The following is a 27,957-nucleotide window of genomic DNA, read 5'->3' on the forward strand; positions in this document are numbered from 1 at the left end:
GCCACGTGCTGTAGATTTGTGACTGGGCACTAAGATGCTTCGTAACACGGACACGGTCCCTGCACAGCTGTTGTAAAAGTAAATGCCTGCACGAGTGGCAGCGACCCCAATGCACGTAGAGAAGGCAGTGTTACGCTCCTGTATGCTGTATAATAATCTGTAAAACGCCTGGGTTCGTGCACCCTTCAAGCTGGGTGCGAAGAGCGCGTCCCAAAGCACAGTGCTGCTCTCACTGTCACACGCCGCGTCGCCCTGCCTGCCTGCTCTCCGCCTCGTTGTCCTTCCTGCCTGCAAATGGCATTTTTCATGCCCTTTAGCCCGAGTTCGGCGGCCGCCCCAGGGGCATCGCGGAGCTGTCCGGGCAGCGCACCCCGCACTGCCGCCGCAGCCCCGCGCCCCTCCCCGAGGCGCGTTGGCATCGGCGGTGCCGGGTGCCGCTCACTGCCCGGCCCGGCGCCGTCAGCGCGGGTCAGAAAGTGCCGCTCCGCGATGGAGCTGCAGCCGCCGGGCGAGGAGGAGCAGCAGGAGGAGGAGGAGGAGGAGGAGGAGGAGGAAGGCAGGGATTAGAGCGGGGCCGGCTGGCGCAGAGGCGCGGCTGAGCGCTCCGGCGGGAGCCCAGGGCCCTGCGGCCCGTGCGGGGAGGCAGGGGCGGGAGGAGCGGAGATGCGGCTGCTCCAGCCGCGCCGCTAAAGCTGCCGGTCACTCGCCCGCGGGGAGGAGGAGGAAGGAGGGCGGCGAGCTCCTTCCTCCCCGCTGCGCCTCGGGGCGCGGGCAGGCCTTCCTCCCGCTCATCCCAGCCCCGAGCCGGAGCCGCCGACACCCCCTCTGCCTTCCTGCGCTCTTCCCACCATGAGCGGGGCCGTTTTCACCTCGTAAAGATGGCGGTGTGGGATCGCTGCAACCTTTAGACTAATGACTGTCAGAAACATCGCCTCCATCTGTAATATGGTGAGTGCCGGCGGGCGGGGCGGTACGGCAGGCCTGCCGGGGCCGGCGGAGGGGCGGCGGGGGCTGCCCGGGGGCGTCGGGAGGAGGAGAAGGAAAGGAGGCGGCGGCGGGGAGCCGGGCAGGCTGCGCCTGGGGGCGGCCGAGGCCCGGCGGACCGTCCCGAGGAGGGACGGAGGCACCGACGGGAGCGGGGCTGGCGCCGGCCGACGCACGTTGAAGACGGAGCCGCAGCCGCCCGTCCTTCCTCCTTTCTGCCCTTCCTCTTCCTGCCCTAAGAACGCCGCTGAGGAACCCCGGAGTTCGGCTCTGAATGCCTACCCGCTCAGTGAGCCCGCTAAATCCCTTCAGGCAGGCACCCTGCGGGCTCGTGCGGCCAGCAGCCCCCGGGGAATGCACGGAACGGAGTGTTCCGGTGTAAGAGGCTTTAGTCCCGAGGCTGGGGGCTGCTTTAGGAAGTCTCAGCTTTAGCTGCTGTCAGGGTTTTTCTCCTGCTGGGTGCCACCCAGAGAGAACTGCTGCTTACAAATGACTCCCGAAGCACTCGACTTTCTCTAACTCGCACCGTGTAGTGAGGGAGAAATAAGGAAATATTAATCTTTTTGCTTGTTGTGTTCAAGCTTTGCCATTCCCATCCCAGGAATAGTTGAAAAGACCATTTCTCCACCGTGCCTAGGTCTGTTTGCAGTCCTGACTCTACTGGCTCAGAGCATCTGGTTCGGTTTGGATTTCTTAAGCCTCTTGGTGGGGGAGAGCCTAAAGTACACCAGTCGAAGGTTTATTAATGCACTGAGACGGTAGCACACTTGCTGAAGACACGAGCGAGTGCTAAGCACACCGGTGCAAACAGAAGAGAAGCCAATTGCTGCACATTTTGTTGGTTTAGTTTGTTATTTTTCCCCCTTATTTCCAGGTTCTTCAAGAGCAGCTCCACACAGTTGCCAGCTTCCCTCCATGTGGTGCCCCAGCATGCCTTGTGCTGGCAATGCCACACATACCATTCAGCTGCCCTGGAGAACGGAGCCTGCCTCCGGGGTAAGGCAGGCGGGCACAGCCCAGAGGCCCGGCTCCCGCGGGTCAGCAGGGCTGGGGAGGGAGCGCGGGGTGTGAGCTGCTCCCTTCTGTGGCAATGGCAGCTTTTCACCGCTCTTAATACCTTCCAGTCCTGTGGGTCAGGGATACTGCAACAAGCACTGCATGAAGGGGAGCTGGAGGCTGTTAGATGGTTGTAAGGCTTTAGCGTTGGCTTAAAGTTCTAGGAGCTCCGTGATTTCTCTCGTGTGCTTCAGGCATGTGCTTGCATACAGTCTGCTTCTCCCAAAACCTGCGCAGACAGAGCAAACCTGCTGGGTTTATTCTAAAGGTGTGCTGCTCAGCTGCTGCCATTAGATCTTGCAAAAGTGGCTTGTCAGAAATGGAAGAATTAAAGTCTCACACAAGAGCTCACAGTTCAAGACAATTCTGACTCATTCCATCCACGCTGAGACAGAGGGTAAAGTTGGTTTAACAGTAATGATGCTTTAAAGCTGCGTGCACCTTAGTTTATGTGTACGTGGCTTTTAGATACACTGCGTTATACTGGTCATATTCAGCCTTCTCTGCATAACCCATAGGATTATTAATTTATTTTAGGATACAAAAGCTGGGTTTTTCAGAAAGCTACAGGAATCCGGGTCTTTAAGCTAAACATAAACTATTGAAAGTACCAGTAACACTGCATTATGGCTCCTCTGAAGATGAGCCCGCCTAGATAGAGTGGTGGACTGTAAGAGGAGCTGGGACCTCTCTCCATAAGAATGGCACTTAGGAAGGTTAGAGTTACATAAGCAAACCTTTTGTTTGTATAAACTATTTTTGCCATTCTAGATTGATAGAAAGCATCTGTAGAACTCTACCAAAGACCTCTATTCCCTGATTCTTGTTCCTGCAGTATAACACAATGCTTGAAGAACTGAGCTACTCATGGTCTGTGGCTAAGAAATAGGCAAAACAAGTATAGTGAAGCAAAGGAAGACAGGGACAGTTTTTTAACTTGCTTGCAAAGGAGATCCAGTACTGTAGATTTGCTGGATTAACTCCCATATGCTGAGGGAAACACAGTAGGAACTAACCAGTAAGAAAAACAGGTTTACCCCTTCCACTTGGCATATGTATTTGCAGCATAGATTGAAATGCATAACTTCTAGACTTAAAATTACTTTGTTGTCTTTCTCCAGTTCCCCTCCCCCCGCACACACACACCCCTTGTTATAATTACAATAGCATTAGTTATTCACTGACTTGGTTAACAAAGCCAAGGAGGTAAAATTATTTCTGCTAGGGCTAGAGGGTGACAAATGCCCCTCTACCTGAAGGAATTGGTGGCACTCATGTGTGGGCACAGTGGCCACTCTCACTGAGATGGAGATCCCAAAAAGCTCTTCTTACTGCCCTGCAGATGCTGGGAGGTCATCCACGAGGGCTGTATACCGGCTGGCCACAGCAGGATGTCTGCAATAGGCAATTACAAGCTTTTGGGTTGGGTAGATGCAGTAGAAGTGAAGAAGCATAAGATAAGTTGAAGAAACTCTTTGAAGGAATATCAACACCCCATGTCATGTCAGCCTTGTAGGCTCTAGGCATGAACTAGGGGTGTGTTTTCAGACCATAGTACATCGTGATCCTCTTTGTATCATTTCTGTGAGACATGCCAGACAACTCAAGTACAGAATGCTGGATCAAAGGCAGAAAGGCATGCTGTCCATTTAAGATTGCTGCTCACTGAAATCCCCTGCAGTGTATTTCTGTGTTTATGAGATTTTGATACAGCCTTGAGTTCATGCAGCAGCCATGGCCTGGGGAATATTACTGTTACATGCAGCAAACAGCATCTAACCATTTCAGAATGTATTGACATATTTCTGCGAAGATGGCTAACAAGATCCACGGGCCATGTTTCTCCTAAATACCTTTTAGAGTTCTGCTGAAAACAGATATTAGTTTCCCCTTTCATAATTTCATAAGAGTATTTCAAATAATCTGATCTGCACTTCAGCACGCCCTGCCAAATTGATGAGCAGTACATTCTGAACACGCTCAGATGGCTTCCGACACAAAATATCTTTTGAGATACCTCACAGTTGCTCTCAGTAGATGTTATACAGATATTCCTTTTAAAAATGTTGTGGTTTGATAAAGGAAAATAAATTGCTACCTCTGAAAATACTAATATAGACAATTCAAGCAATGCAGTTTTAGAGGAGTGTACCATTTCAGCATGACCTACAGGAAATACAGAAAGATGACAAATATAGGGAATGTGAAGTCTAATTACTGTAGCATCTGTATGAAGTAATGAAAAACTTGAGAGTATGGCTGGTAAATGAGCAATAGAGGGACAAACAGAAAGGGTTCTTTCCATCAGAATTCCAGGAAAGATACTTGTAGTATTAGAGGACATGTGAGGTGGGAAACATCCTAATACAATGACAGAGACTGCCTTGCATGCATACTTCTTTTATGGCAGAAGTGGTCATCATACACCTCCCAGTTGTTTAGAAGATGATAAGCACACTAGGACAATTCATAACAATTCATGTTTTACAGTATAGTATTTTATTTTTGTTGCATATAGTCATTGGCTTCTAGTTGCTGAATTAAGAAAAACAAACGGTGGTTATGCTAAATACTTTAGAAAAGGAACCTCTTAGTTACAGTTCAGTAAGGCTGAGTGAGTGAGTCTGAATTGTGGAAAAGATGGATTAAAAACTGACTCTGGGCCCTGATAAAGTGTGCGTGGCAGGTGAGCGACACTTGGGAGGTAAGATTCTGGTGGGATAAAGAGCCACCAGTCTATGGAGTGTAAGCTATGGCCAATTAGAGAAGCAGTCAGCAAAATCTCTGCCTCATGAATCTGTCCTTGCTTGGCTGTTTGGTAGATACACTTCTGTGCATCTGTGTACATTATGTACACCCAACTTCACAGTGTATCAGTACTTCTGGGGAAAAATTGCCTTGTATCTGTTACAACAAAGCTCCGTTATAAACATGCTCCTGGACACGCTCCTGAACAGGCTCAGACTTTGCAGAGAAAGATGTTGTGCTGATGTTTTCCTGTCAGCTTGAATACTGGATATCGTTGTGATTATTTTATTTAATTTCGCTATTAATCACTTAATAATGTGTGCATCTGAAATGTCATAAAACCACAATGTCCCTGACCATTCATTGAAATTTCATGTGATAAACCCATATTGTTTCTGATCTATGTCTATCCAACCTGAAGACTTGTGGTGACAGTGACTACTACGCATCTCTAGGCAATCTATCCCAACGATTCAGCCCCCTTATGGCTAGAATTCTTCCTAAGGTCTTACCTGAATTTACATTACCATAACTTGAGTTTCCTACTTCTCATTCTGTCCACCCTTGAGACCAAGAACAGACTAATTCCTTTCTGTAATAAATGTTACGTGTTTGAAAATATTCTCATGCCCTGCCTCAGTCTTTTCTATCTTATACGTGACCCTGTTCATCCCTTTTTACAAGTCATTTTCTTCTAGGGTTAAGTTTTTCATTTTTATTGCCTTCCTCTGGACTCTCTCTGGCTGCGTTGGTATTTCTTGAAGCCTAGCGCCCAAACCTGGGCACAAGGTCCTGTCTGAAGTCTAAACGAACACAAATTAAACTGGAAGGTCACTTTAAGAACTTTTTAGGGCCCTGTCTGTAAGAATTTCATTGTGTTGTCTTTTTAAATAGTGCGGAATCGTTGATTTTTATCCATCTGAATAATACGCTATAGTCTCCAGACATTGCTGTTCGTTTGTTTTCAGGAACTATTAGCTTATGTGTCTCTCATTCTGTATACGTGCAGGTGATTCATGTCCTCCTGTGCAAAATCTTGTACTTGCCTTCGCTGAATTTCAACCATTTTCAGAGCATTTCTGTAATGGGTCAAAAAAACATTTTGAATTCTAAGCATGTCCTCCAGTATATCTGCAGCCTTCATAATTCATGTTATAATGAGATTTAATTAAGATATTTTGTCTTTTGTCCTCCACTGTCCTCCATGTTAACAAAGAGTACTCCAGCTGGGGCAGCTATGATGAAGTCTAGAAGATGCCTTACCTTTAAAATGCTCTGAGGCACCACGAGTGTCATCATTGTGGCCCAGACAAAAGTGCTGTTGAGGAAATTACAGGCTGTGAGCAAACCTCAGTTTCTTTTTCATTTGCGAGGCCATACTGAGTTTATTTGTTCTGAAGAGCAAATGGGGAAAATAAAAAATTGCTATTTGTTCCAGGAAAAAGCCCAAGTGCCACTAACCCAAGAACAAATAAACTAAGAATGGAGACAGATTCATAAGAGAATGCAGTTTGGTAAATGTTGCCTAATTATGGAAACTTTAAAGGTCAATATTTAAAAACAAAATTACTTATGGATTTAAATATGGAACTTGTAGGTCTTCACTAGAACCTTGCATCCAATACTTGCCCTTTAAGGCACATAAGACAGAGTGCCTTAAAAATCTTGGACACAATAGTCAAGTGATTCAGGATTTTAGGCCTCAGGTTTTTTTTCTGTTTCTTGGTAAGAGCACAATGACAGAGCTGAAGTTATTCACAGTAGATGCAATATGTACATCCATGTTTGGAGACAGTTCACTGCATCCAGCGGAAAAAAAAATGAGTCAGACAACTAAAGCTTGTATAATTTGTCTTCATGGTCAGAAAACTTTAAAGAAAATATGCACAATTATTATTTTAAAACACCCTTCTTCCAATAATATGATCACATACTGACTTTTAGGTCTGTCAGTATCTTTTTGCTATTTACTATGATCCCCTCTGTTTTTCATGGCACCCTCTCTTTCCTCTTTTATCTCTTGGCAGCAAGAACTCAAAAGAGCTGTTCTGATGGAACAATAAAACATTTATTTGCAGGAAAAAAGATGCTAATCTGGTTAAATTAAGTCATTTTCTGTTACTTTAAAAATTACAAAAATGTTTCAGGTTTGACATTTCACATATGTGAATTTTGAAGGAGGTGTGTTCAAGTATTCCAATTTCTCTCCGGAAGTCAAGGTTGTCCCCAAGGGAAGCCAAGGTCCTACATGGAGCGTAGGTGATATATCTGTTGAGGACCATTGCATAAATACTGCCCTAAAGCCATATCTATTTTTGTTCCGATCTCCCTTCTACCAGCTCCACCATCACCCTTAGTTTGCTTTAAGTCTTCAGTTTCTTCCTCCAGGAAACAACACTATTTCTAGCACATTGCTTTCACTTTGCATGAATACTAAGAGAAAGAATATAAAGTTCACAGCTGTGTATGTGATCTGAAGCCCTTCTTTGCCATCTTCTATTGATCTCTTGTTCTTTATGTACTGGTTAAATATCCATTTTCACAATTCAAATTTTATGTGTCTTTTGTCTTATTTTGTTTAGATTTTCTTGTGAACAAAGTATTTCTTGTTTCTTGCTTTGTATTCTCTAGTTTGATGGTAATTCATATTGTGTTTCTGTTCATTGGAAAAATAGCTGTGTAATAGGTTTTCCACAGGTGAATTAGGAAACTTTCCAATTTCTTTACTGCACTCCTTTTCTTTAAATGAAGCACATATGTATTCCTAGAAAGTTAGTGACATATTTATAGCTCTACCAGAATACAAAATTAGGTCTGATTTGCTGTATTGTGTTAGCAGCATCTTTCATTTTGGCTCTATTTCATTTCTCATCCTCCTCAGAATAATTGTATTTGGTTATTCTGCTTCGTATGACTTAATGATCTAATGTGATGTGGGTTTTTTCATTGTTTTCATTTTGTTTTGTTTTCCTTGCACTGTTCTTTTGTATATATGTTTAAGTCCAAAGGAACATGAGGCTTTTTGTTTGTTTGTTTGTTCTACTTAAAAAACTCTGTTTCATATGATGTTAGGTACAAATTAAACTTTTAGAAACATTATCACAGAGTCACAGTGGTTAGAAGGGACCTCTGGAGACCATCCAGTCCAACACCCTACAGCAGGTCACACGGGAAAGCCTCCAGGTGGGTTTTGAATATCTTTAGAGAAGGAGACTCCATAACCATTCTGGGCGACCTGTTCCAATAAAAGTAAAGATTTTCCTCATGTTCCCATGGAACTTTCTGTGTTCCACTTTGTGCCCATTGTCCAGTCACTGAGCAACACCAGAAGAGCCTGGTCCCATTCATTTGATACCCGCTCTTTAGTGTTTGAGCAGTTGTTCACTTGCAGAAGTGACTGGAGTGATTTCTGGGCCTGGGAACAAGGACAATCATGCTTAAAACCCAATGTAAATAGTCGTGGTCGAACACTGCAGTCACACATTTAACACATCTCTAATAACATTTTTTTTCTAGCTTAAGCCTGTCTTGGATGTACAGTTTCTGGTTTACTTAGGTTAGAATATTTCCAACCATTCCCCGTGCCATCATAACAACCGCTTTTGAAGAGCTTTTGTATGTCAAACATGTAACATATAGAAATTAATGTTGTGTGCCATGGTTTGATTCTACTTAAGAGCCTGTCAAGATTTTTTTTACTCCATAGAATAAACGTAACTTGCTTTGAAGGATAGGTCTCTTTCCCTACTCTTCTTTTCCTCTAACATATATATTCTTGGACTTTGGTATAAGAAGGCACAGCTCCTGGAGAAGTCAGTGGAGTTTTGGCTGCTTATCCAAGGACTGCATTTAGCTCCTGAGTTTCATTTGGGGATGGACATAGTGCTTCACTGTGCATTTGCGACAGCCAAGGCCTGGTTTTATAGAGTCAAATGTAGCTCACTAGAACAGCTCTATGATGAGAGCTTCTTCACAGCATGTAGGTTTTGTATGAAGATAAGTTAGTGCGCATCATGGATTTGTTTGTTTTTCAGTGATAGTTCTGTTTGGCAAATCCTAGGTTTTGCTGTTTCTCTCAGTATGTTCAAGATAATTTAAATGTTGAAAAAGATTTGTCACAACCATCTGGCATCCTCTGTAAGAAACCTAGGCCTGGGGAAAAGCAAAGGGGTAACAGAGGAGCAACTAGTCAGCCAACCACTTGTATTCTGCTAACAGTATACACTAACCCGCGTTCTGTAAAAGAGTGGGAGGTCACTTTTGAGAGGCATTATTTCCCGTGAATTCTAAAGGGAGAATTTTTTCCAGTGTGGAAAAATCTTCCTGCAGAAATAAAAACAAAACAACCCACATCCAATTTCATTCTTAATTTAGAGAACTTAGTTTGAATGCTAAATGTACAATTGAAGAAAACCTTTGCATTGGTTTGAATGCTGTGCCATGAGTCTGTATGAGGATGGTTTTCTTTAGAAGTTGCATTGATCTTCTGTATTCAGATTTTTCTTCTATCAGCCAAGACTTTGGTTAAACCCGCAGCTGTTTGCTTTGCTGTTAGTATCAGATAGGCAAACGTCTATCATTTTCCTCCCTCATGGGAACTCAGATTCTTTGCTGAATGTATGCATTTTTGGCAAGGCTGCCTCTCCAAGCAAAAAAACCTGATCCTCATATGGAACTTACATAATTATCACACTGTCATCTCAGTTGAAACATAGCCAGCAATGGCTTTGTACTGATCCTTCCTTCTCTGAGTTTCTCATTGAGGCTTAGTAGAGCCCTCCAAGGACGTACAACGTATTTCTTAATCTTTTCATGGAGCCTTGTGCAGGTGAATTACTATGGTCTCAAAGGGAATAAATGGGAAATCCTCTATACCCGGTCTAAGAAATAAGCTCTGTGCTTGTAAGGGAAAGGAAGAGATTGGAAAGAGATTTGTTAAGGGTTTATGAAACACAGAATCTTTGGAGCTTTTCTGGAAGAAGCCAACTTAAAGGAGCTTCTTTACTTTCGAGGCTTACAGGTTGTTAAGGAGCACCAGTGCTGGGTTTCACACTGCTCATTCCGTTGAGTAAAATCATCTTCTTTTGATGGACTGACATGAAATAATAATCTAATAGAGCAAGCAATGTTGATATTAGGTGCAGGAAGGAAATAAAAGTCGGATGTTGAGGAGAAACACCAGAATTACTGAATCTGATTAACACTAAATTAAAAAAACTTTAATTGGTGAACTCTCTGAGCCAATATCGAACAAGCCTCAGGAACACAGGTCATTTCAGAGCACTAGGGAAAAATGCTGCATGTACATTTTTTTTTATTCTGAATAGAGTTGGCATGGACTTGTGTAAATACAATCTGATGTCAACCTCAGGAAAAAAATCAAATATGAGTATGGGAGGTAGCTGGTAAAGAGCAAAAGGATAATGAAGTTTTACATGTTGGCATCTTTGCGGTTGCAGTTCATATGTTGTAATGAAAGTCAGCCAACTGTGCCATTCTTACGTGACAATTTACAAAGGCTTAATGAGTTAATACTACCTACTGCAGAGCAAGTTCAGTAAGAAAACGACTCCCATTCCATTGTAAAGCAATTATCAGACAGACTGAGAACTGGCTAACCAATAGATCTCGAATAATTGTACATAGGGAATACTTCTCCAAATACAGCATTTTTACTGATGTCCTGCAGAGATCTGTATGTTTATAGAGTAGCAAGGAGTGACAGCACTGGCACTAGCAGCAGTGTTGCCTGTTAGCTCGGTGATCTAAGCTTGTTAAAAATAGGCATTTTCATACATTCAAGCTATAGGTTACACACACAGAAGTAGTGATTGTACTTTACAGACCCGTAGCTGTAAAACCGACTTTACTGTTGAAATGAAGACAAAGCTGAACATAATTTAAGGCACTGACCAAAAAGCACGGCAGTGCTTGGACTTTTCACTTGGACTTGCACCTTTCAATGTTAGAACAGAATGCCACGTGTATTATGCTTACTTTTAACTTCTGTGCTGCTCTTATTAGAACAAGGTGCTGTTCTGGAGCTCAGGTTTTGTTAAAGGCCTCTGACAAATTAGAAAGGATGCAGGAGAGTTTCAGTAATGCTTAGAAAACCTGCTCAACATCTAAAACTGGTTTATCCAAGATAACTTTAGAAGTCAAGTATTTTTATGAGACAAGAATGTAATGGGATCCAGCTGCTTGAGTACAAACTATGAAATAAGGGAGAGGTGTCTGGGAGGAGAACCTCTGTTGTTGTGACCTGTTCACTTCAAGTCAGCCATCATCAGAACACCCAGGTCAGGCCAGCTTCACTGCCTACAACTGCAAATATTTGTGTTGGCTCAGGTGACTGTTGTGCTTGGCCATTAGTAGGGTAGAGTTATCTTGGCTAATTGTAACTGAAAGGAAAAAGTGCATTCCTATCTTGATGTCCATTACTTTATTTTACGATTTTAATAGTTTACATTAATTCTTCCCTCTCTCCTTAGGGCACCAATGCCTCTGCTCTGGAAAAAGACATTGGCCCAGAGCAGTTTCCCATCAATGAACACTACTTCGGATTGGTCAATGTAAGTACCATTTTCAATGGACAAATCCTACATAGAACTATGGTTTTCATGAGTTTTATTTATTTTTTTCATCCCAATGCTGCTCTAAGGCAGGATTACCTTGTTTTGAAGAAGTGCTGTGCGTGTTCCAGTTTTAGGCAGAATGGGCTGCAAAATTGTTTAAAGATGTTTTGAAGATAACTTCATACTCCCCAGAGAAAACAGTTTAGTGTTCCATGAATGTTTCCAGTGGTTATAACATAGACTTCTAGCTTTATCAAATTTATCTTACCTATAAAATATGAGGGATAGTCTCTTTAATTTTTGATAGAATGTGATGGAAGTGTATAAAAGTTTAGATACAGTGATCTCCAAGGTCTCCTACTGAGCAGTAAGATGGAGCCTAGCAGGAATGTACTGATATATGGAAGTCAGTTTAAGGAGATCCTTTGCAATAAATATATTTCTTGTGAGTGGAGTTTTTACGTTATATCCTACTTAATTTAGAACACCATAATTTCGTGTGTTTTCCTATGCATTGTTGGGGTGGCTGTGGAAATATATTCCTACGGCAGCTGCCAGGCAAAATGGCTGTGTCACAGAAGACAGATGTTGAGTAGTTCCTTGTGATGTACAGAGATGAAGATTGTTTTTGCTTTTACATGGCAGTTTGGGAACACCTGCTACTGTAACTCCGTGCTGCAGGCATTGTACTTTTGCCGGCCATTTCGGGAAAATGTGTTATCATACAAGGCCCAACAGAAAAAGAAGGAAAATCTCTTGACTTGCCTGGCAGATCTTTTCCACAGTATTGCTACTCAGAAGAAGAAAGTCGGAGTTATTCCACCAAAGAAGTTCATATCAAGGTTACGAAAAGAGAATGGTAAGTGTGAAACTGGAATCCTCTTAGATATCTGTAAGCTGATCAGGGATATCTAAACATTGGGCAATGTGGTCATATTAGTCAGATGTTCAGGTTAGGTCTGTAAATTACTTTCAGCACTCCTTTGGTTTTAGATATTAATATTATATTATCTGTTATGCAGTATTATGCTTGAAATAGCTATGCCAGATTTCCTGAGTTCTCAGAGGTGATGATTTAGTGCATGGTATGACAGACTATGCTGAGCAGTCACTTAGGGCTGGGAAGAGGGTGGCATTCCACCCCAAGTTTTTTCTTACTTTTAATGTGGCATGGCAGAGGGAAACACTGCGGGCAGCTGGCAGTACTGAAGCAGTGTGCTCTGTTCAAGCCCAAAATACCCTGTAGGACAGAAAACTGTGTTTGGGGGATGTTCAGTGGGCTGCATGTCAACCACTGCTGCTGTTCTTAGGAGCAGCGGGTGCAGTCTGACTTTGCAAAGCATCAGGCCTTTTTTGAACACCACACTGGCAACAGCATATGCCTGATCTTTTAGTGTTTCTTCCCAAGGGATGGGAGGAATGTCTTGAAATAAGGAAGCCTGCCACACAGTTCCTTTTCAGCCTGGATTCATATCAGTGTGGGTGTTGTACTTGGAAACAAGGGAGCTTTGAATGAAGAGAAGAAAGAATTGTGAGTTAACACCTGGGAGAAATTGCCTCCTGGTGACAGCATGTAAATGGGCAGACTGTCCATTGCAAAGCAGGCATTGTAAACCGTGACAAAGTCAGCTCCAAGTCATCTTAGCGATAAATGCCCCTACATGGCTGGGATCACCTTTTGGGACCAGGTCTTATGTTTTCAGCTTTTTCAAATTAGGGCCAGATTTGGGATATATTAATGTGCTTCTGTGTTCAGGCTAGTTGCTGCAAAGCTGAAGACTGTACAGTATTTTTGAGGAAATCCATGTGGGCTTTTTCCAGGAGCAGAGGGATAAAACCACACATTTCTTGGGAACGCAAATTATTTTTCTTCAACGCGGTGGGCAAGTTAAGCCTTCACTAGGGAAGAAGCCTGTTTTTCATCACCACTGAGGTAGTCTCTGCTCCAGAAAGCGTTTTGTATGAAAGAGAAGTCTGTGCTCATCAGACTTGTGTGCAAAAAATAAGCTTTGTTACATGATGTTATTACTATTATTATTATATGTTTGCATCCAGCATCTTCATTTTCCCCAGCCAAGTGTTGTACTGTCCGTACTCAGTGATGCGGAGTGTATGGGTGGGAATCAGTACTGCCTAATGTTAAGCACTGGGTGTAAGCAATTAATATAAGTTCCCTCTGTAGTCACCAATTTTCTTGTACAGTGGGCATGGATAGTTGGCTGCACTGAGGACCACCCTCTTGTTTTCTTCACTAACTGTAGTGGGAGCCTACACAACTAACTCCAAATACAACCTACTCTTTTTAGACACGCTAAAGTTATGTGAGATGAAGCCTTCCCTCAAAGTAGCTTTTCTGAAGCCATTGTACTTTTCTCTGGCGTGATTCTAAGTATTTTGCTGAGTAAGGACCAGTGCATGTATTTGGAAAACAGTGGCTTTAGTTTGATTTCTTGAAATAAAAGGTATACTCAGCTTTAGAAATCTTGACTCTCTTCTTCACAGATCTCTTTGACAACTACATGCAGCAGGATGCACATGAGTTTTTAAATTACTTGCTGAATACAATCGCCGACATTTTGCAGGAGGAGAAGAAACAGGAAAAGCAAAATGGGAAACTGAAAAATGGCAACATGAACGAAGCTGAAGAGAACAATAAGCAAGAACTCACCTGGGTGCATGAGATTTTTCAGGGAACACTGACTAACGAAACTAGATGTTTGAACTGTGAAACCGTAAGCATTGGGATAGATTTTTTTTTTTTTTTTTTTGGTTGTTGCCCTTTAATAGATAGATACATTTTATATGTATAAATATATGAATCTTTTCAGACATCTGAGAATTGTGGATATTCCTGTAGACTTTACTTCTTGAAGTGAGTATATTCTTTTCTAAAAATTTATTTTTCTAGGTGTTCCTTGGCTAACCTTTGCCAAGTCTGGCTGTCGTAACATGTACCTCTACACTGAGAGCCCTTGCTAGTTAATCAGTATCCTTCTCTACTACTGTACCTTCAGGAGAAGTTATTTGCCTTGTTATTCCAAGAACCAGTGGAAAGTTAAGATGGATTTGCATTAATTTATTTTGAAGAATGTGACTGACAAAGGATTTGTTATTAACAAACCATATGTGTTCTTTTGTCTCCTGAAATATTCTTAAAAGAATGGTGGAAGTCTCTTATATTTGAAGTCTCAGTAAATTTCAATGTAGTTCACAAATCTTACCTAAATTTTGCTTTGTGAAAGGGAGATGTCAAGGATGAATTAGTTTTCTCAGCACCTTCTATAGCTGATAGAGTTTGCAAAGGACCTTCTTCAGGAGTCTCTCTCCATCTGTCTCCAGGCTGTTCTGTGAGATAAAAGTCTGAGCAGTATCAGGTATTCCATCTATGCAGTACAGCTTGTTCTCATTCCAGTCCTTGCACTGAGCTGTTGCAATTGTTTGTGCAGCAGTGTTGTAAATTGGGCCAACAGACTGATCTCCCCTAAGAATGATGTTTCCAACTCAGACCAATATTTCTACTATGGAACTTGTCTAAAGAAAACACAGCTTTAGATTACCCGCATGAAGGTGGAAGGAGGTGCCCAGAGAAATCATCTTCCAGCAGCAGGCTGAAGTTTAATGTCTAACTCTAGGCAGCCAAATTTAGGCGAGATAAAAGTCTAGAAGAACATATTCTGATATTCTTTAATCATAAAGGATAACACTGTACTCCAAGAAAATGACTTCTTGGGAGCTTGTGTTCAGGGACAGGGAAGAGCGACAAAGTGACAATCAACTTGAGAAATGGGGTGGACCACCTGGAACAAGACTGTTCAAGAGAAAACGTGAGAGGGAGAGATTGAAAATTAATTCTTTAGTATATTTCAGTTATGATAGCTCACATAGTAATAGCAAGATAAAAAAGTGGAAGGATAGGATCCTTTTTGACAGACAAGCTTCTTTAAACAGTTGTGGCCTGATTCTCAACTAAGATCCTATGTTTGCTAAAACTGTAATGAAGTCAGGATGTGTCCCCGAGTAATAGCAAAACCACACAACACCCAGTTTGTACTTCAAAGTGATCAAGCTGTATGGAAAAAACAGCACTAAGGGCTGCTGCGGTAGGCAGGCTTGTCTGCAGCTTCCTGTGAATGCACAAATATGGTGTTCTGCCCAGCATACTTCTATAGTTGTTTTTCTTTTATTATGGTACCTTGAAATCTTTCAGAAACAATAAAAAGGATTAAAAGGTAACCCTTTGCTAAAATATGAATGTATTGTGTGTGAGGAATCATTCAGGTGCCCGTAGTTCTCATTCTCACAAAGAGTGCATTCTGAATCTGTGTTTCCAGTGACCTCTAGTTATAGTTGTATTATTCTAGCTTGAATGGACTCATCTCCCACTTTGAGTAATATGTTATACGCTGAAATCAATATCAGGATTCCTAACTTCTTAGTGGTATTCAGATGAAATGCTCTATTTGCCAAAGACTTTTCCAAGTATTTAACCTCCCTCTTGATATGCCGTGTGCCTGACAGAACTCTGCTTTCAGCAGCAGAGACACAATGTTCTCTGAAGTTTTGTTGCTCTATTTTTGAATTCTATGTGTTTACACTGCAGTTGATTGCTGCCAGTTTTGTGGTTTCCTGTGCTCTTCGGATAGAATCAGATCTCAGAGAGGATTTTTGCTTGAAGAACTGCTGTTCATTTTATTTAAATGTACTTTATGCCTCTGTACATCCTAGATAATATCAAAATTCATCCTGCTAAAGGTGTTTCTCTGGGTTCAGGGTTGATTTGGACTGCATTCACCATGTTTGTAGGATGACATAATGTGAAGATGAGCTCAGAGCAGTACATAATTTCCAGACCTGCAGACCTGCAGAAATTTGAGCATGAGTGTCTGGGGTCAGAACAGCAGATTGAACCCCTCGCTGAAGTTCTGGATTTGAACTTTGCAATCCTGTCAGGTTTAGTTGTACTAAGAAAATGCATTCACACAAAGCAAAATATGGAGTGTTCATGCAACATTTTATAAACAGAATTGGTTGTTATGAATACGACTAAATTCACTGGCAGTAATTCTGCTACAGACTTAGTTAATCTCATCTGAAAAATAACCATGATGGCTCTTCTAGGTGTTCAAGGCCTTAAAAACTAATTAACGGATGAGGAGAAGATCACTAAATTTTGGGATTCAATTAGTTACCTTGTCCTAATTCACTCTTTAATTTGCAAAAATATATATTAAGATGCTGAGTAAGATGTATTGTTCTTTCTGATCTGAGATGATCCAAAATGGGATTGCCTTTTACAGATCTCTTTATGTCTACCATTCCTGAAAGAGTCCTCATTAATATTTATTGGAGAGAGGTTCCAAATGTAACCAAAGTTTAGAACATCTTTGAATTTTGGAGAAGCTTGAGCTCAGAGTTCCCAACTATCTCAAGGAGTTGTTAAACTACACCTATTATGAATTGACATATCAAGGATTTCCCTAATTTTGAATCTCAAAACTGATACAGAAGACGAAGGACCTTTAATGAGATGACCTATAGGGTACATGAATGGTATTTAAAAATCGTATTTCCAGTCTGCAAAGAAACACTGAAATTCCACAATTTTCCATGCAAGAGAATTCAGGAGAAAAATGTTTTGGCTCAGTTGATGTACAACAATTATCTGTTGTAGAAGATTTATACACATGTGTATATATATAATTCAATCTTCTTCAAGGTTAAACATTCTAGGTGAAAAGTCATTTTCAAAACAAAAACCAAGATTCATCACTCTGAAAATGTTTTAAAGATTATATTTTTTAAAAATATTTTTATCAGACTTTTTTTCACTTAAAGAAAACACTGGCAAAATCACAGCAGTTTTACAAAATACTGCCACTTTGCCATTTGTACCTCTAACCTCTTATTCAATCTTGTTAAAATTCTTGATCAACAGTAATATTCCACAGGGAAGTGCAGGTGTGCCAACAAGAAACACAAAGTCAGGGTTTTAAATTTTCACTGGAGAGAAAATATAATGTGTTTGAATACGACACTTCTCAATGAAAGCATCTTCACTGTATCCTTAATAGAGGAAATAATCATGCAGGGCGTAAACTGAGATTACATGATGTAATACATTATACACAGTTAAAATTCTAGTATAATAGGGAGCTGGGCTGTATTGTGTAACAATAGAACATATGTAACTACACCAACCAGAGCTAAAGTACAGGATGATGCTCACTGTTCAGTGGATAGCAAAGTGCAGTCACCGGTCTGTGGTCAGTGGATTTGGATAATTGGAACAGACAGAAGTCAGAAACTGGATTGGTCTGGTTGCTTACTTGGCAGAATGAGTATGATCATGCTGATCTAGGAAAAAAACCAACAACAATTGAAATAAATACTTCGTGTAATTTGTTTTGAGAAATAGTTCCATCTTTTAGCATTAGCACGTAGATATATACACCATTTAGATGCATGATGTTTTACTAAATCTGCTTTACATGTATATTTTTTGCTACAGGTTAGTAGCAAAGATGAAGATTTTCTTGACCTTTCTGTTGATGTGGAGCAGAACACATCAATTACACACTGTCTAAGGTAAATGAATGCATCCCTTTGAATGTTTCTATCTGACTTTGTTATATTTTCCAAATCTAGTGGATGCAGAAAAGAGAAGTGGAATAGGATTGTGTTTTGAGCTTTTCCTAAGCAGAAGAAAATTACTATAAACTGGATTCTTCCTTTCGTGACAAAATACACATTAATGAATTTTGTTTTATGCTTGCTTTCAATGTATGTGTTTGGAAGAGAAAAAAACATTTCTCTCTTGGGGAAAATTTGATTGCCTTGACATCTGGAAGAATTGCTGCAGAATAATAATTGATTTCAAAGAGATTCGTGTGCGCTTATCTTTAAGCTTTTAGTCAAGTGCTTTGTTGATTAGGATTTATGTGCGTATTAAAAGTCAAGTGTGCTCTTTGTAGAGCACTACAGTCCTTAGAGGGCAAAAGATTCCAAAAGTCTTCTTTTGTGCCATGTAAGTTTCTTATTGCACATCTACACTGAAATCTAGGCAGGCCCTTGTCTTCTAAGAGATGAGGATATAGGTCCCACTTAGGGATAGCTGACCCTTTCTCTGTATTGCACAGAGGGTCTCAGCACCTAATACAAAGCTGTCACTACAGCCAGATACTGTAAGTCGCTTTGCAAATCCCAGTACAGTTGCTTTAGGTGTTTTAGAAAACTGGATTTCAGTAGAAAGAAGATTTCATCCTGTGTGTCCTTTTAGGATTCCAGTTCCACAGTCCAAGCGTGGCACTGGAGCAAAAGCATTAAGAACTTTGAAGAACTGATAATTGTATTTACTTACAGAGACTTCAGTAACACAGAGACATTATGTAGTGAGCAGAAATACTACTGTGAAACCTGCTGCAGTAAGCAAGAGGCACAGAAAAGGTAAGCAAAGAGCAGGGTGGTTTCAATATGTTGTTCCTGAACTTCGACAAGCCTTCTCTTTAACATTTCTACAAACACAATAACTTGCACCCCACATACACGCTCTGTGTGGGCCAGAGAACTTGTAGACAGATTCAAAGCTATTATACCACTTAGTGTAGAAGTTACTGCTAGTATACTACTGTTACTTACAAGGTGCTTTTCTAATGTAAACATTTACTCATTAAGGAAAGAGTGGCTTTAAACTGGACAGGTCTTTACCGTGTGCATTCTTACGGTTTCACAGGATGCGAGTAAAAAAGCTACCAATGATTCTTGCCTTACACCTCAAGAGATTCAAGTACATGGAGCAATTGCACAGGTATACTAAGCTGTCTTATCGTGTAGTATTTCCCCTGGAATTACGTCTCTTCAATACGTCTGGTGATGCTGTCAACTTAGACCGGATGTACGACTTAGTAGCTGTTGTTGTTCACTGTGGAAGGTAAGACTCCCTCGCATCTAACTGAAGCTATTACATGTTCCAGGCATTTGTCAAGGGTGAGGCATGCCTGACAAAATGGAGGGAGAGTGCAAGAGGGCACAAGCTGTGCTGCTGCTTCAGCTTGAGTATACCTTGGCCTGAAGCTCTTAGCTACCCTTTCTCACAGTAAATCCATACCTCTTTGAAAAATAGTGCTTCAGGCTCCCAAAAGTCACCAGATAGAAATCAGGAGAAAGGAAGAAGGATGCTGTCTCTTTCCTCATCACTCCACTCAGAGAGCTTGGAGCCAGGAGGGCTGTGGGCTGTTAGCATGTAGGCTCTGCAGCAGATCGGCCAGTTCCTGTCAGGACAATGAAAATGATAGCTTTATTAACGCTTCTCAGAAGTGAAGTATTGTCAGACATGAAACAAACAGACAAATCTTTGGGGCTGGAGAGATGTCCTGTTCTCCCTTAACCTAAAAACGATAAGTAAGTTACTATTCATGGCTGATATTTTCAAACCATTTCCTCTTAAAATTAATTAATGTTGTTTTTAAAATATTTGCCGTAGTTGATGCCAGCTATGAGGAAATTATTAAGTACTTTGTAGATCAATTTGCAGATGGTCATAGCACAAATCAAAACAACACATTATGCATTTAGTTGTCTAGGTCATTGCAATGAGGCAGAAAAAAAGAGAACATATATACTGTACTGCTAGAGATGGGTTTACTGTATTCTTCTTAGCATGTAACTATAATTTCACCTGCTTTTATATAGACATGTGACTTATCGAAATGGACCCAATGGTATTTTCTAGTGTTATATTGGGTTTTGAGATTTGTCTTCATTTACCTTTTCAGTGGACCGAATCGTGGGCATTATATTACTATTGTGAAAAGTCATGGATTTTGGCTCTTGTTTGATGATGACATTGTAGAGGTCAGTATGCTGAAGGTCATGAGCACAACATTTGAGTTTATGTTCTCTTCTTTGTTTGGAATTAAAATTCTGATCAAGATCTGGGTATAGATTACTAGCCTGCAAAGCCACAGCTTGGTTGTAACGTGACATTTCGCTCAGCTCTGTTAGGAAGTTAGGTTGCAAACAGAATGATTAATGGTGTAGTTCTTACCCTGTCAGTGTAAAGGACAGCTGTTTTATTTTAAAGCAACATCAAACATTTTTAATATCAGATTCTGAGTGTTTAATTTGGAATGTTTTTTATACATAAGAAGATCAAGTTAATTCATTAAAACTTAAAACATACAGGAACTATTTTGCAATCTTTGACAACATCACTTGGCAAAATTAGACTGGGTAAAGTTAGGGTTGTTTGGAGTCTTATTTCTTGAACAACTTGGAGGTTATAAGAGCATCTGAATTTTGTAGTCAGTCTGGGATTGTCTGGATGAAAATTAGTGAAGGATGCGGTCCACAGCTATTACAGATTGTCTAAATATAGCGCAGTTCCTTCCCAAGCAAACCCTTTATGTCATTGTGGCACCTGGCATAACTAGGGTTATTGGGGTCTTGAGTCTAGTTCCCCAGGTTTAAATCCATTGGAGTAAAGTAAGAATTGGGACTTCAGGACCATTGGGAATGAAGCACGTCTTGAAGAGGGTTTCTGTTGCTTTTCAGAAAGATGAGATCACATTTATGCTTTTTGTTTACTACTGCATTCCAAACAGACTGTGTTATTTGAAAAAGCCTAATTCCTTTAGGTTCTCCAAGGCAAACATTCCTATTGATGTCAATGACAGCCATCAGTAGGGTTTAGCACCTGAACACTAATTACCATTTCACTACTCGAACTGCAAAGAGAATTTACTAACTGCTAACTAACTAACTAACTGCTGCTCTGAAACATATAAATGAATTTGTCCTCTGTTTTTATATAGCTTTTTAATCTATGCTTGGCATTTCTTTTACTTAGCAGTACGTTAATTGATTCTATTTATTTTACAGAAAATAGATGCTCAAGCTATTGAAGAATTTTATGGACTGACCTCTGATATATCAAAAAATTCAGAGTCTGGTTATATTTTATTCTACCAGTCAAGAGAGTGACTTGGGAAACTGTGACAACTGCACACAACAACTCTGCAGGCAAAGAAGGTGATGGCCCACTGAACTGACTTTTAAAAAGATCTCATCTTGTATGGTTGAAAAATGGATATATCCCATCTCTCATTAAATGGCCTATGTGATATTGACCATAACTGTTCATTTTTGACATATAGAACTTTCTTTCAGGAGGAGAGGATAGTTTGTTGTTTTTAAGTCTGATTGAGAAGTTGACTGCAGTCAGATTTTAGTGGAATTTATATGGAATAACATTTACACATCAAAAGAATTGGACTTCAACTGTTAAACCAAATCCAGCAAGAGCAGTATTTTGTATGGAAGAGCTCACTGTGTTTAGGCTGAAGTTGTTAAAAGCGTTCTAAATGATTTTGGAGTGTACTGACTTACTTAACCAATTTAAATGTAAGGGGGAAAAAATCTGCTTCATAACGACTGGAATTGTCGCAGGCTATTTTATTTTTTTACATGTTGCTCTCAACTGTGAAGAAAATTAATCTTCCATAATCATTTAAGCTTTGGGGTTGTTAAAAACTGTCAGTGTATAACGTTAGGCCTAAAATTCACATAGAAGGATATAAATTACAGTGTAATTAAGCAATATTGTATGCCCAGTCAATGTGATAGTAAAGATGAGGTGAGATTTCAGAACTTACAGAGCACTGGAATAAAGTCAGCAAGATGACACGCAACACAGAGATAAATTACTTTTAGAGATTGAGCTTATCGTTCTGTTAAAACAATATAATACATTCTTGACTTAATTAAGTTTGCAGAGATAACCACGCTGCTCGTGTACAATATATCCATGAGAACTGAAATGACACAGCCCAGCTACATATGTGCTGTTGGTACACTACATAAAACAGGACTCCATCCTACAATTGTTTTGAATATTTGACAGCATTTTGATCAGACTTAGTTCTACTGTTTCTGACATTACTGGGTGAATTTGGCAGGCAATAGTCATACGCTGGTTAATAAGACCATCAAACACACATACTGGAATAAGGCAAAGAGAGAATGTAGAAGAATGTGTCAGTAGGATATGAGAAGGGATGGAAATCAGGATGAAGCAGTGGTAGCACTGGGTATCTCTCTTGCTTGGTTTGACAGAGTTGTACACTGCTTGAACCTTAGCACCCAAATACCTATCCAAATTAAATCAACGGCAAAAAACCTCCTGTTGTCTTCAGGGTGACCAAGAACTCATTCTAGTATTTGCAAAGACACTTTCTCATCTCTCTTGTTTTATTTACTCTTATTCAGTATTTATTAGACAATGTTGCTTTTGGTACTTTTCCTTTAGAAGCCTACTTGCCATTTCGTGGCAGATACTGTTTCTGAAAACAGCTTCTGAAGCACTGCTAAACCTTCTATTTTAGTTTTCTGTAGGAAAGAGAAAAATATTTTTCACTGTAATCTACTGCGAATGTGAAATATATTTTTGCTGAATAATGGGGAAAATGAAATACTAGCTTCTACACCAACACTGACTGAACAGACAAATTTATCTATGGCCATCTTGTAAACCAAGGAAATGTAGCACTTTACACTGAAGGAGAAACAGAAGTGAGCTTTTCATATGACATTTTCTTGTGGTTTATCATGTCATTATACCAGTACAAAAAAAAGATGTAGTGTGTAACCTTAGGGTCCTGGGGTACACAAATAGCAGAGCTCTGCAGAGATCACTCACATGAATGAAGGCTGTTATGCAGGCTACAGATAAGCATAATTGAGATGCCATTCTTGTTCTTGTATTGATAATGAAATGAAATGTTCTGTCTGTAACGCAAAAGACAGACATTCTACAGGAGACTTCAGCTCTCATTGAAGCCCAGGACCTTTTCCAGTGAAAAGCTAAACCTGTAAATCCTTATTTAATGGATTTATTTATGTGCACTCCAAATTTCCACATTAAAAATATAATAATTAATTGCCTTTTAAAACGGGAGCATTTCCTGCTCATGAATGAAGGCATTTCCCAGATCAGCACTCACCAGTGTTGGTCCAAGGGTCTGTACTTCACGGTTTACTGCTGAACATTCACAGAGCATTCTTCGGTTTCCAAACAAGCAACAAAAAACATCCTTAATGCAGCTCATGTTTGTACGTAAAGTAGTTTTGCATAAAAATAACATTAAAACTGGTTCAATTTTAGGATATTTAAAAATATATATATTTGAATTAACTTATCTGACAAATTATTTTTAATTGTTGGTTACTGGACTGGATGATCTCAGAGGTCTTTTCCAACCTTGGTGATTCTATGGTTCTATGAATATGAAGTAATATTTAAATGATAGATTATAGGATGCTCTTTGCTTTTCTCCAGCTGCACCACAGCTCTGGATTGTAAAACATACGGATAATTGCTATGTGTTCTTGAGAACAAAATTCGTAGAATGAGCCTTATATCAAGTATGGAAACCATGCTCAAAAATGAAGCGCCCAAATCTTCTGCTATGACTAACAAGAAATGCACAAGATCTACGACAAATTGTTGGAAAGGTTCATCTCATGAAAGATCATGGAACTGATATGACACCAGTCCACCACCAGTGTTCTGACATTAACTCTGAAGTATCACGGAATGCTCACTTTATGCCAGTAACAGCTAAATTAAGGGGTATCTTCTTTTGATTCCAAAAAGTTGCAGTTATAATTCTATCCATAAATCATATAAGTCATATCCAACCTACAGCATGCTGAATGTCTTGACTTCAGTCTGGCAAAAGCTGTCCATCACAGCTGTGTGAGCAGTTTTGCTTTGCGTGGGAGAAGTTCTGATCTATGCCAAATTAAAAACATTCATGTGAGTTTTGCAGGATGAGGATCTTTGCAGCAACAATGGTATGATCTACAGCGTTTTATTTGGTTAAATAAAATGTCATCCTTTCTCTCATGCTTATACATAGATGTCCAGTCCCTGATGGAAGAACGGTAAAATATCTGGGACAATCACAGCTTTTCAGCCAGCAGACAGAAAATATAAAGATAGTACATGTCTAACAGTGCCCTGCGCTTCCCTAAAATTGCTGCTTTTATAGTATTTGGTTTTGAGTGAAGTTCTCTACCTCTTTCATACGCTGCTGCTGGGAAGTGTTGCCCATTTATTAAACTTTAAAAACTCATCTTGTTCTTACTTAGAAAAAAAGAACAGTTCCATCCTATGCCATTTTCCTACCAAACCCACGGAAGCACTGCAGTGCGGATTAATCACTTATCTTAGAGGATGAGCTCAGACCTCAACTTTTCCACAGAGCAGGCTGTCAGGGTTTTATGTAATTTCTATTTCTGGGACACAGCAGAGGGAGGCAGAAGAAGGAGTGATGGAGAAACATATCAGTGATGCAGAACACCTTGCTGCAGTCCCAAAATGACTCCCGTCAATTCTATATTAATAATCTAAGTAACCGCAGAGAAACAGACAGCATCTTAAAGATCTTATTCCTTTAGCAGCTGGGATGAAGAAAATAAAGCAGGAGGTGTTTCCTTCACGTTAGATTAAGTAAAGATGCTGAAGATCAAAGCTGCAACTGGAATCTGTATTATGTGGCGGCTCCTAAAGTGCTGCCACACCTCTTGTTCACCTTCAGACATGACGTGTCATTCACCCACCTGTTACAGCACCTTGTACGTGGGACCTGAGCTGATAACTTGCAGCTACCCATGATGTGATGCCTCTCAGCAGCAGATCCTTCTTGTTTCCTCTTTTTTTTCTTTGCTGCTTGTGGCTGATGAGTTGGAGCAGTGTCTTGCAGCTGAATGCGTATAGAAATATTGAGAAGTTTTAGTTTTAGCTTTGTTCCATGTTAGTATTTTATCAAATTCTGTTTTAATTTATTTCTTTTTTGTTGCTCTGTTAATGTATCTGTATTATCATTTAAGCAGTTAATATTATTAGTTCTGTATTTTAATTTTTATGTACTTTGAGTTTTTACGTGTAAACAACTCAAGCACTTTAAGCATCAGTGTCAATCTTGTGGAATTCCAATCAGCTTAGCACTTTGCTGCTGACTTTTTGTTTTGTATTCTTTTGCTTTGGAACCCTTTGCTTATGACCCAGCATACCTAGTTACAACCCAATTTCCATACCTATGTTTGGAGTCCCAGTTGGGTGCAAATTTGAGAAGCCCAGATTTGTTCATACATATTTGTTCATAAGTAACAAGAATTGCAGTATTTACTGCTTGCCTGTCCTCTCACCTTGTATAGCAATACATACCTGATGAATGCAATAACACCACATGTTTCACAGTCTTGTTTGCACTCTTACCTGCTATCCCATCTGGGAATGACTGAAATCCTTCCATCTGTTACAGCTATCAATGATCATAATTTCGAGAAGCTCCACTTCTTCCAGGAAGAGTCTTTTTTACTAAACAGACAGTTAAGCCAGTGTTCCACTGATAATACACGTATTGCTCTTAACCATTTTATCTGCTCTCTGTGCAATCTCAAACATGAGCAATCTGAAGAGCTGCATTTATTCGTGGCCTTTATGTGTGTACAAGCAAGGAGAGAAATCTTTTCAAACACTTCCTCTCCCCACTCGGGTTCATATAAAGGGAAGATGAGAAGCAGGGTATGTGCTGGTGTTAAAAAAACATAGCACTCCATCTATCACATGCACTGGACATTCCTTATGGAAAAGTGCTGGTGGTAACCATATCAGAAAGTTACTTCTTATTTTTGGGGCAAGAGTTATTGTTAGGTTTTTAGACATAGTATTCTATTTGATCAATGGAAAGCCTGGGACTTTTTCTGTTGCTGCAGTGTTTTTTTGCAGTTTAACGTGGCACTGAATATTTAAATGTCCCTTGGCAAGCCTCAATAGACATGCTTTTAATTTCTTTCCAGCTAACATGCATTACTTCAAAGAGATTACTTGAACCCAGCCACAAGAACAATTTAGATTAGCACAGCCCTTTTGCTTACAAGGTCAGATAACACCTACCAGGAGGTATGTGCCCACCTGATGGGACCAGCTGGGCTAAACCAGCACCTTTCCACACACTAATGATCCTTTACCCCCAAGAGGTTTGTTTGCTGGCTTTGCCTGAAGGATTTAATATAAGACTGCACATAACTCCTTTTATTTCACGGTCTCAGAGTTGCTATAATTCTTTAATAAATCTACTTCATTGGGTTATCTGGGCTGGGAGTATTGCACAATATACAATAAATTAACTTTTCCGTGCCATTCACAATGGTCAATTTGGCAGCCTAATGCATATGATGAAGTCTGTTACAGGTGGCAGCTTCACTATACATAAGATTACTGAATAGTAAGAGATTTTTCTGTTAGTGTAGTAGGGCTGTAGGTCTGGACTGGCACGTAACACCTTAACCCCCAGTTTACCCAGATGAAGCTGATGTTTTACATTCTAGATAACCCTACACCTTCTCCCAGAGGTTCCAACAAGGCAGAAGCAAACCATTTGGGAAGACGCCTTGCAGTTCACAAAGCACCTTGCCTGTCACAGTAGATAATTCAGAAATATTTGCATTCACTCTCCCCCACCCCCCAAACCCTTAGTACATGTACATTCCTTAAAGAGGCTGTGCTAAAAACATCAGCTTTCTATTTGCGACTGCATTCATATTCTAGCGTCCCATGATGGATTCTGATCATATTGGATGTTATTTTCTCATCTTCTCACAGCTCTCATTCTAACTGTAAAAGCAACTGTAGGGCAGCTGTATTACATTCAAGTGCTTGTCCTAGAGATGATTTTCCAGCTTCAGTGGTTTTCATTAATGAGCATTAACAGGAGCTTTGTCACTTACCCATGTCTCTTTGGGAGTAAAGTCAGCATCAAGGCATGAATATGGGTGTTGGGAGGCAAGAAAAAAGAGCAGAGGCAGAAAGATGGAAAGAGCTGGTTTGTCTGAGGCTTTGGATGTGTATATCTGTAAATACGTAGTCCCTATCTAACTGTTCCTAAAGGTGCAATGGTAGTAAAACTACTTACATATTTTGTGCTAGTTTTTTAAACAGAGTAAGAGGTAGTAATACTATTAGGCATACAACTGGGGACACATAAAAATACTGAATTTCTTGTAAAGCATACAATACACAGCGTGTGTGTATCAGAGTATCTACTCTTTTTAATCATGTACATGTAATTAAACCATGCACTACCTGCAGAACTGTAAGATAAATCTCATGTTGGATATTAAGGCTGTAACATAAGAAATCAGTATTTTCTCCTGTTAACATGTTTATATTTTACATAAAATAAACTCCCTAGCTGATGTTGCTTCCATTCAGCTTGCTTTGAATTCATCTGGAGCCAGACTAAGGCTCTGAACATTGATGTTAATGGCTACAAAAATGCTTCTGAGTGCAAGGTGTCAGTGTGCTCACAGATGGAAAAACTGCTGAATCTTGATTTTTATTTCACTGCAGTCATGGCATTTTAAGTGGCTTCAGGGAATATTTTACCACCAGGACTGATCATCTCTCCAGTGCCTTAAGGGAACACATTTTGTGTGAGTTATCTTGGTGGAATATACACATAACTGCATGACCAAGCTGTACTTGGCTAACGCACCAACCTTGCCAAAGTTACTGACAACAGCTAAATCTCAA

The 27,957-nt window shown here is 40.3% G+C and overlaps 1 protein-coding gene across 2 annotated transcripts; it reads left to right on the forward strand.

The window, feature by feature from the left end:
• Positions 1-555: 555 nt before the first annotated feature.
• USP46 (ubiquitin specific peptidase 46) lies at positions 556-27,631 on the forward strand. 2 transcript variants are annotated; one of them, XM_004936029.5, is made up of 10 exons: positions 556-948; positions 1,859-1,980; positions 11,280-11,360; positions 12,009-12,222; positions 13,866-14,095; positions 17,872-17,948; positions 18,723-18,806; positions 19,093-19,290; positions 20,135-20,213; positions 21,240-27,631. In XM_004936029.5, the coding sequence occupies exons 2-10, from the start codon at positions 1,900-1,902 to the stop codon at positions 21,339-21,341; spliced, it is 1,146 nt and encodes a 381-aa protein (XP_004936086.1). In that variant the 5' UTR covers positions 556-948; positions 1,859-1,899; the 3' UTR covers positions 21,342-27,631. The 2 variants fall into 2 exon arrangements, with proteins under 2 accessions (XP_004936086.1, XP_420711.1); XM_420711.8 differs by lacking the exon at positions 1,859-1,980.
• The last annotated feature ends 326 nt before the right edge of the window (positions 27,632-27,957 follow it).

The sequence above is a fragment of the Gallus gallus genome, chromosome 4 (assembly GCF_016699485.2).
Source record: "Gallus gallus isolate bGalGal1 chromosome 4, bGalGal1.mat.broiler.GRCg7b, whole genome shotgun sequence".
Classification (NCBI taxonomy): Eukaryota; Metazoa; Chordata; class Aves; order Galliformes; family Phasianidae; genus Gallus; species Gallus gallus.

Excerpts from the sequence above, each read along its gene's own strand:
- USP46 (XM_004936029.5), top strand. The coding sequence starts at position 1,900 with ATGTGGTGCCCCAGCATGCCTTGTGCTGGCAATGCCACACATACCATT. Across the intron at positions 11,361-12,008 it reads ACTACTTCGGATTGGTCAAT|TTTGGGAACACCTGCTACTG; the intron begins GTAAGTACCATT and ends TTTACATGGCAG. Across the intron at positions 19,291-20,134 it reads GTTGTTGTTCACTGTGGAAG|TGGACCGAATCGTGGGCATT; the intron begins GTAAGACTCCCT and ends TTACCTTTTCAG.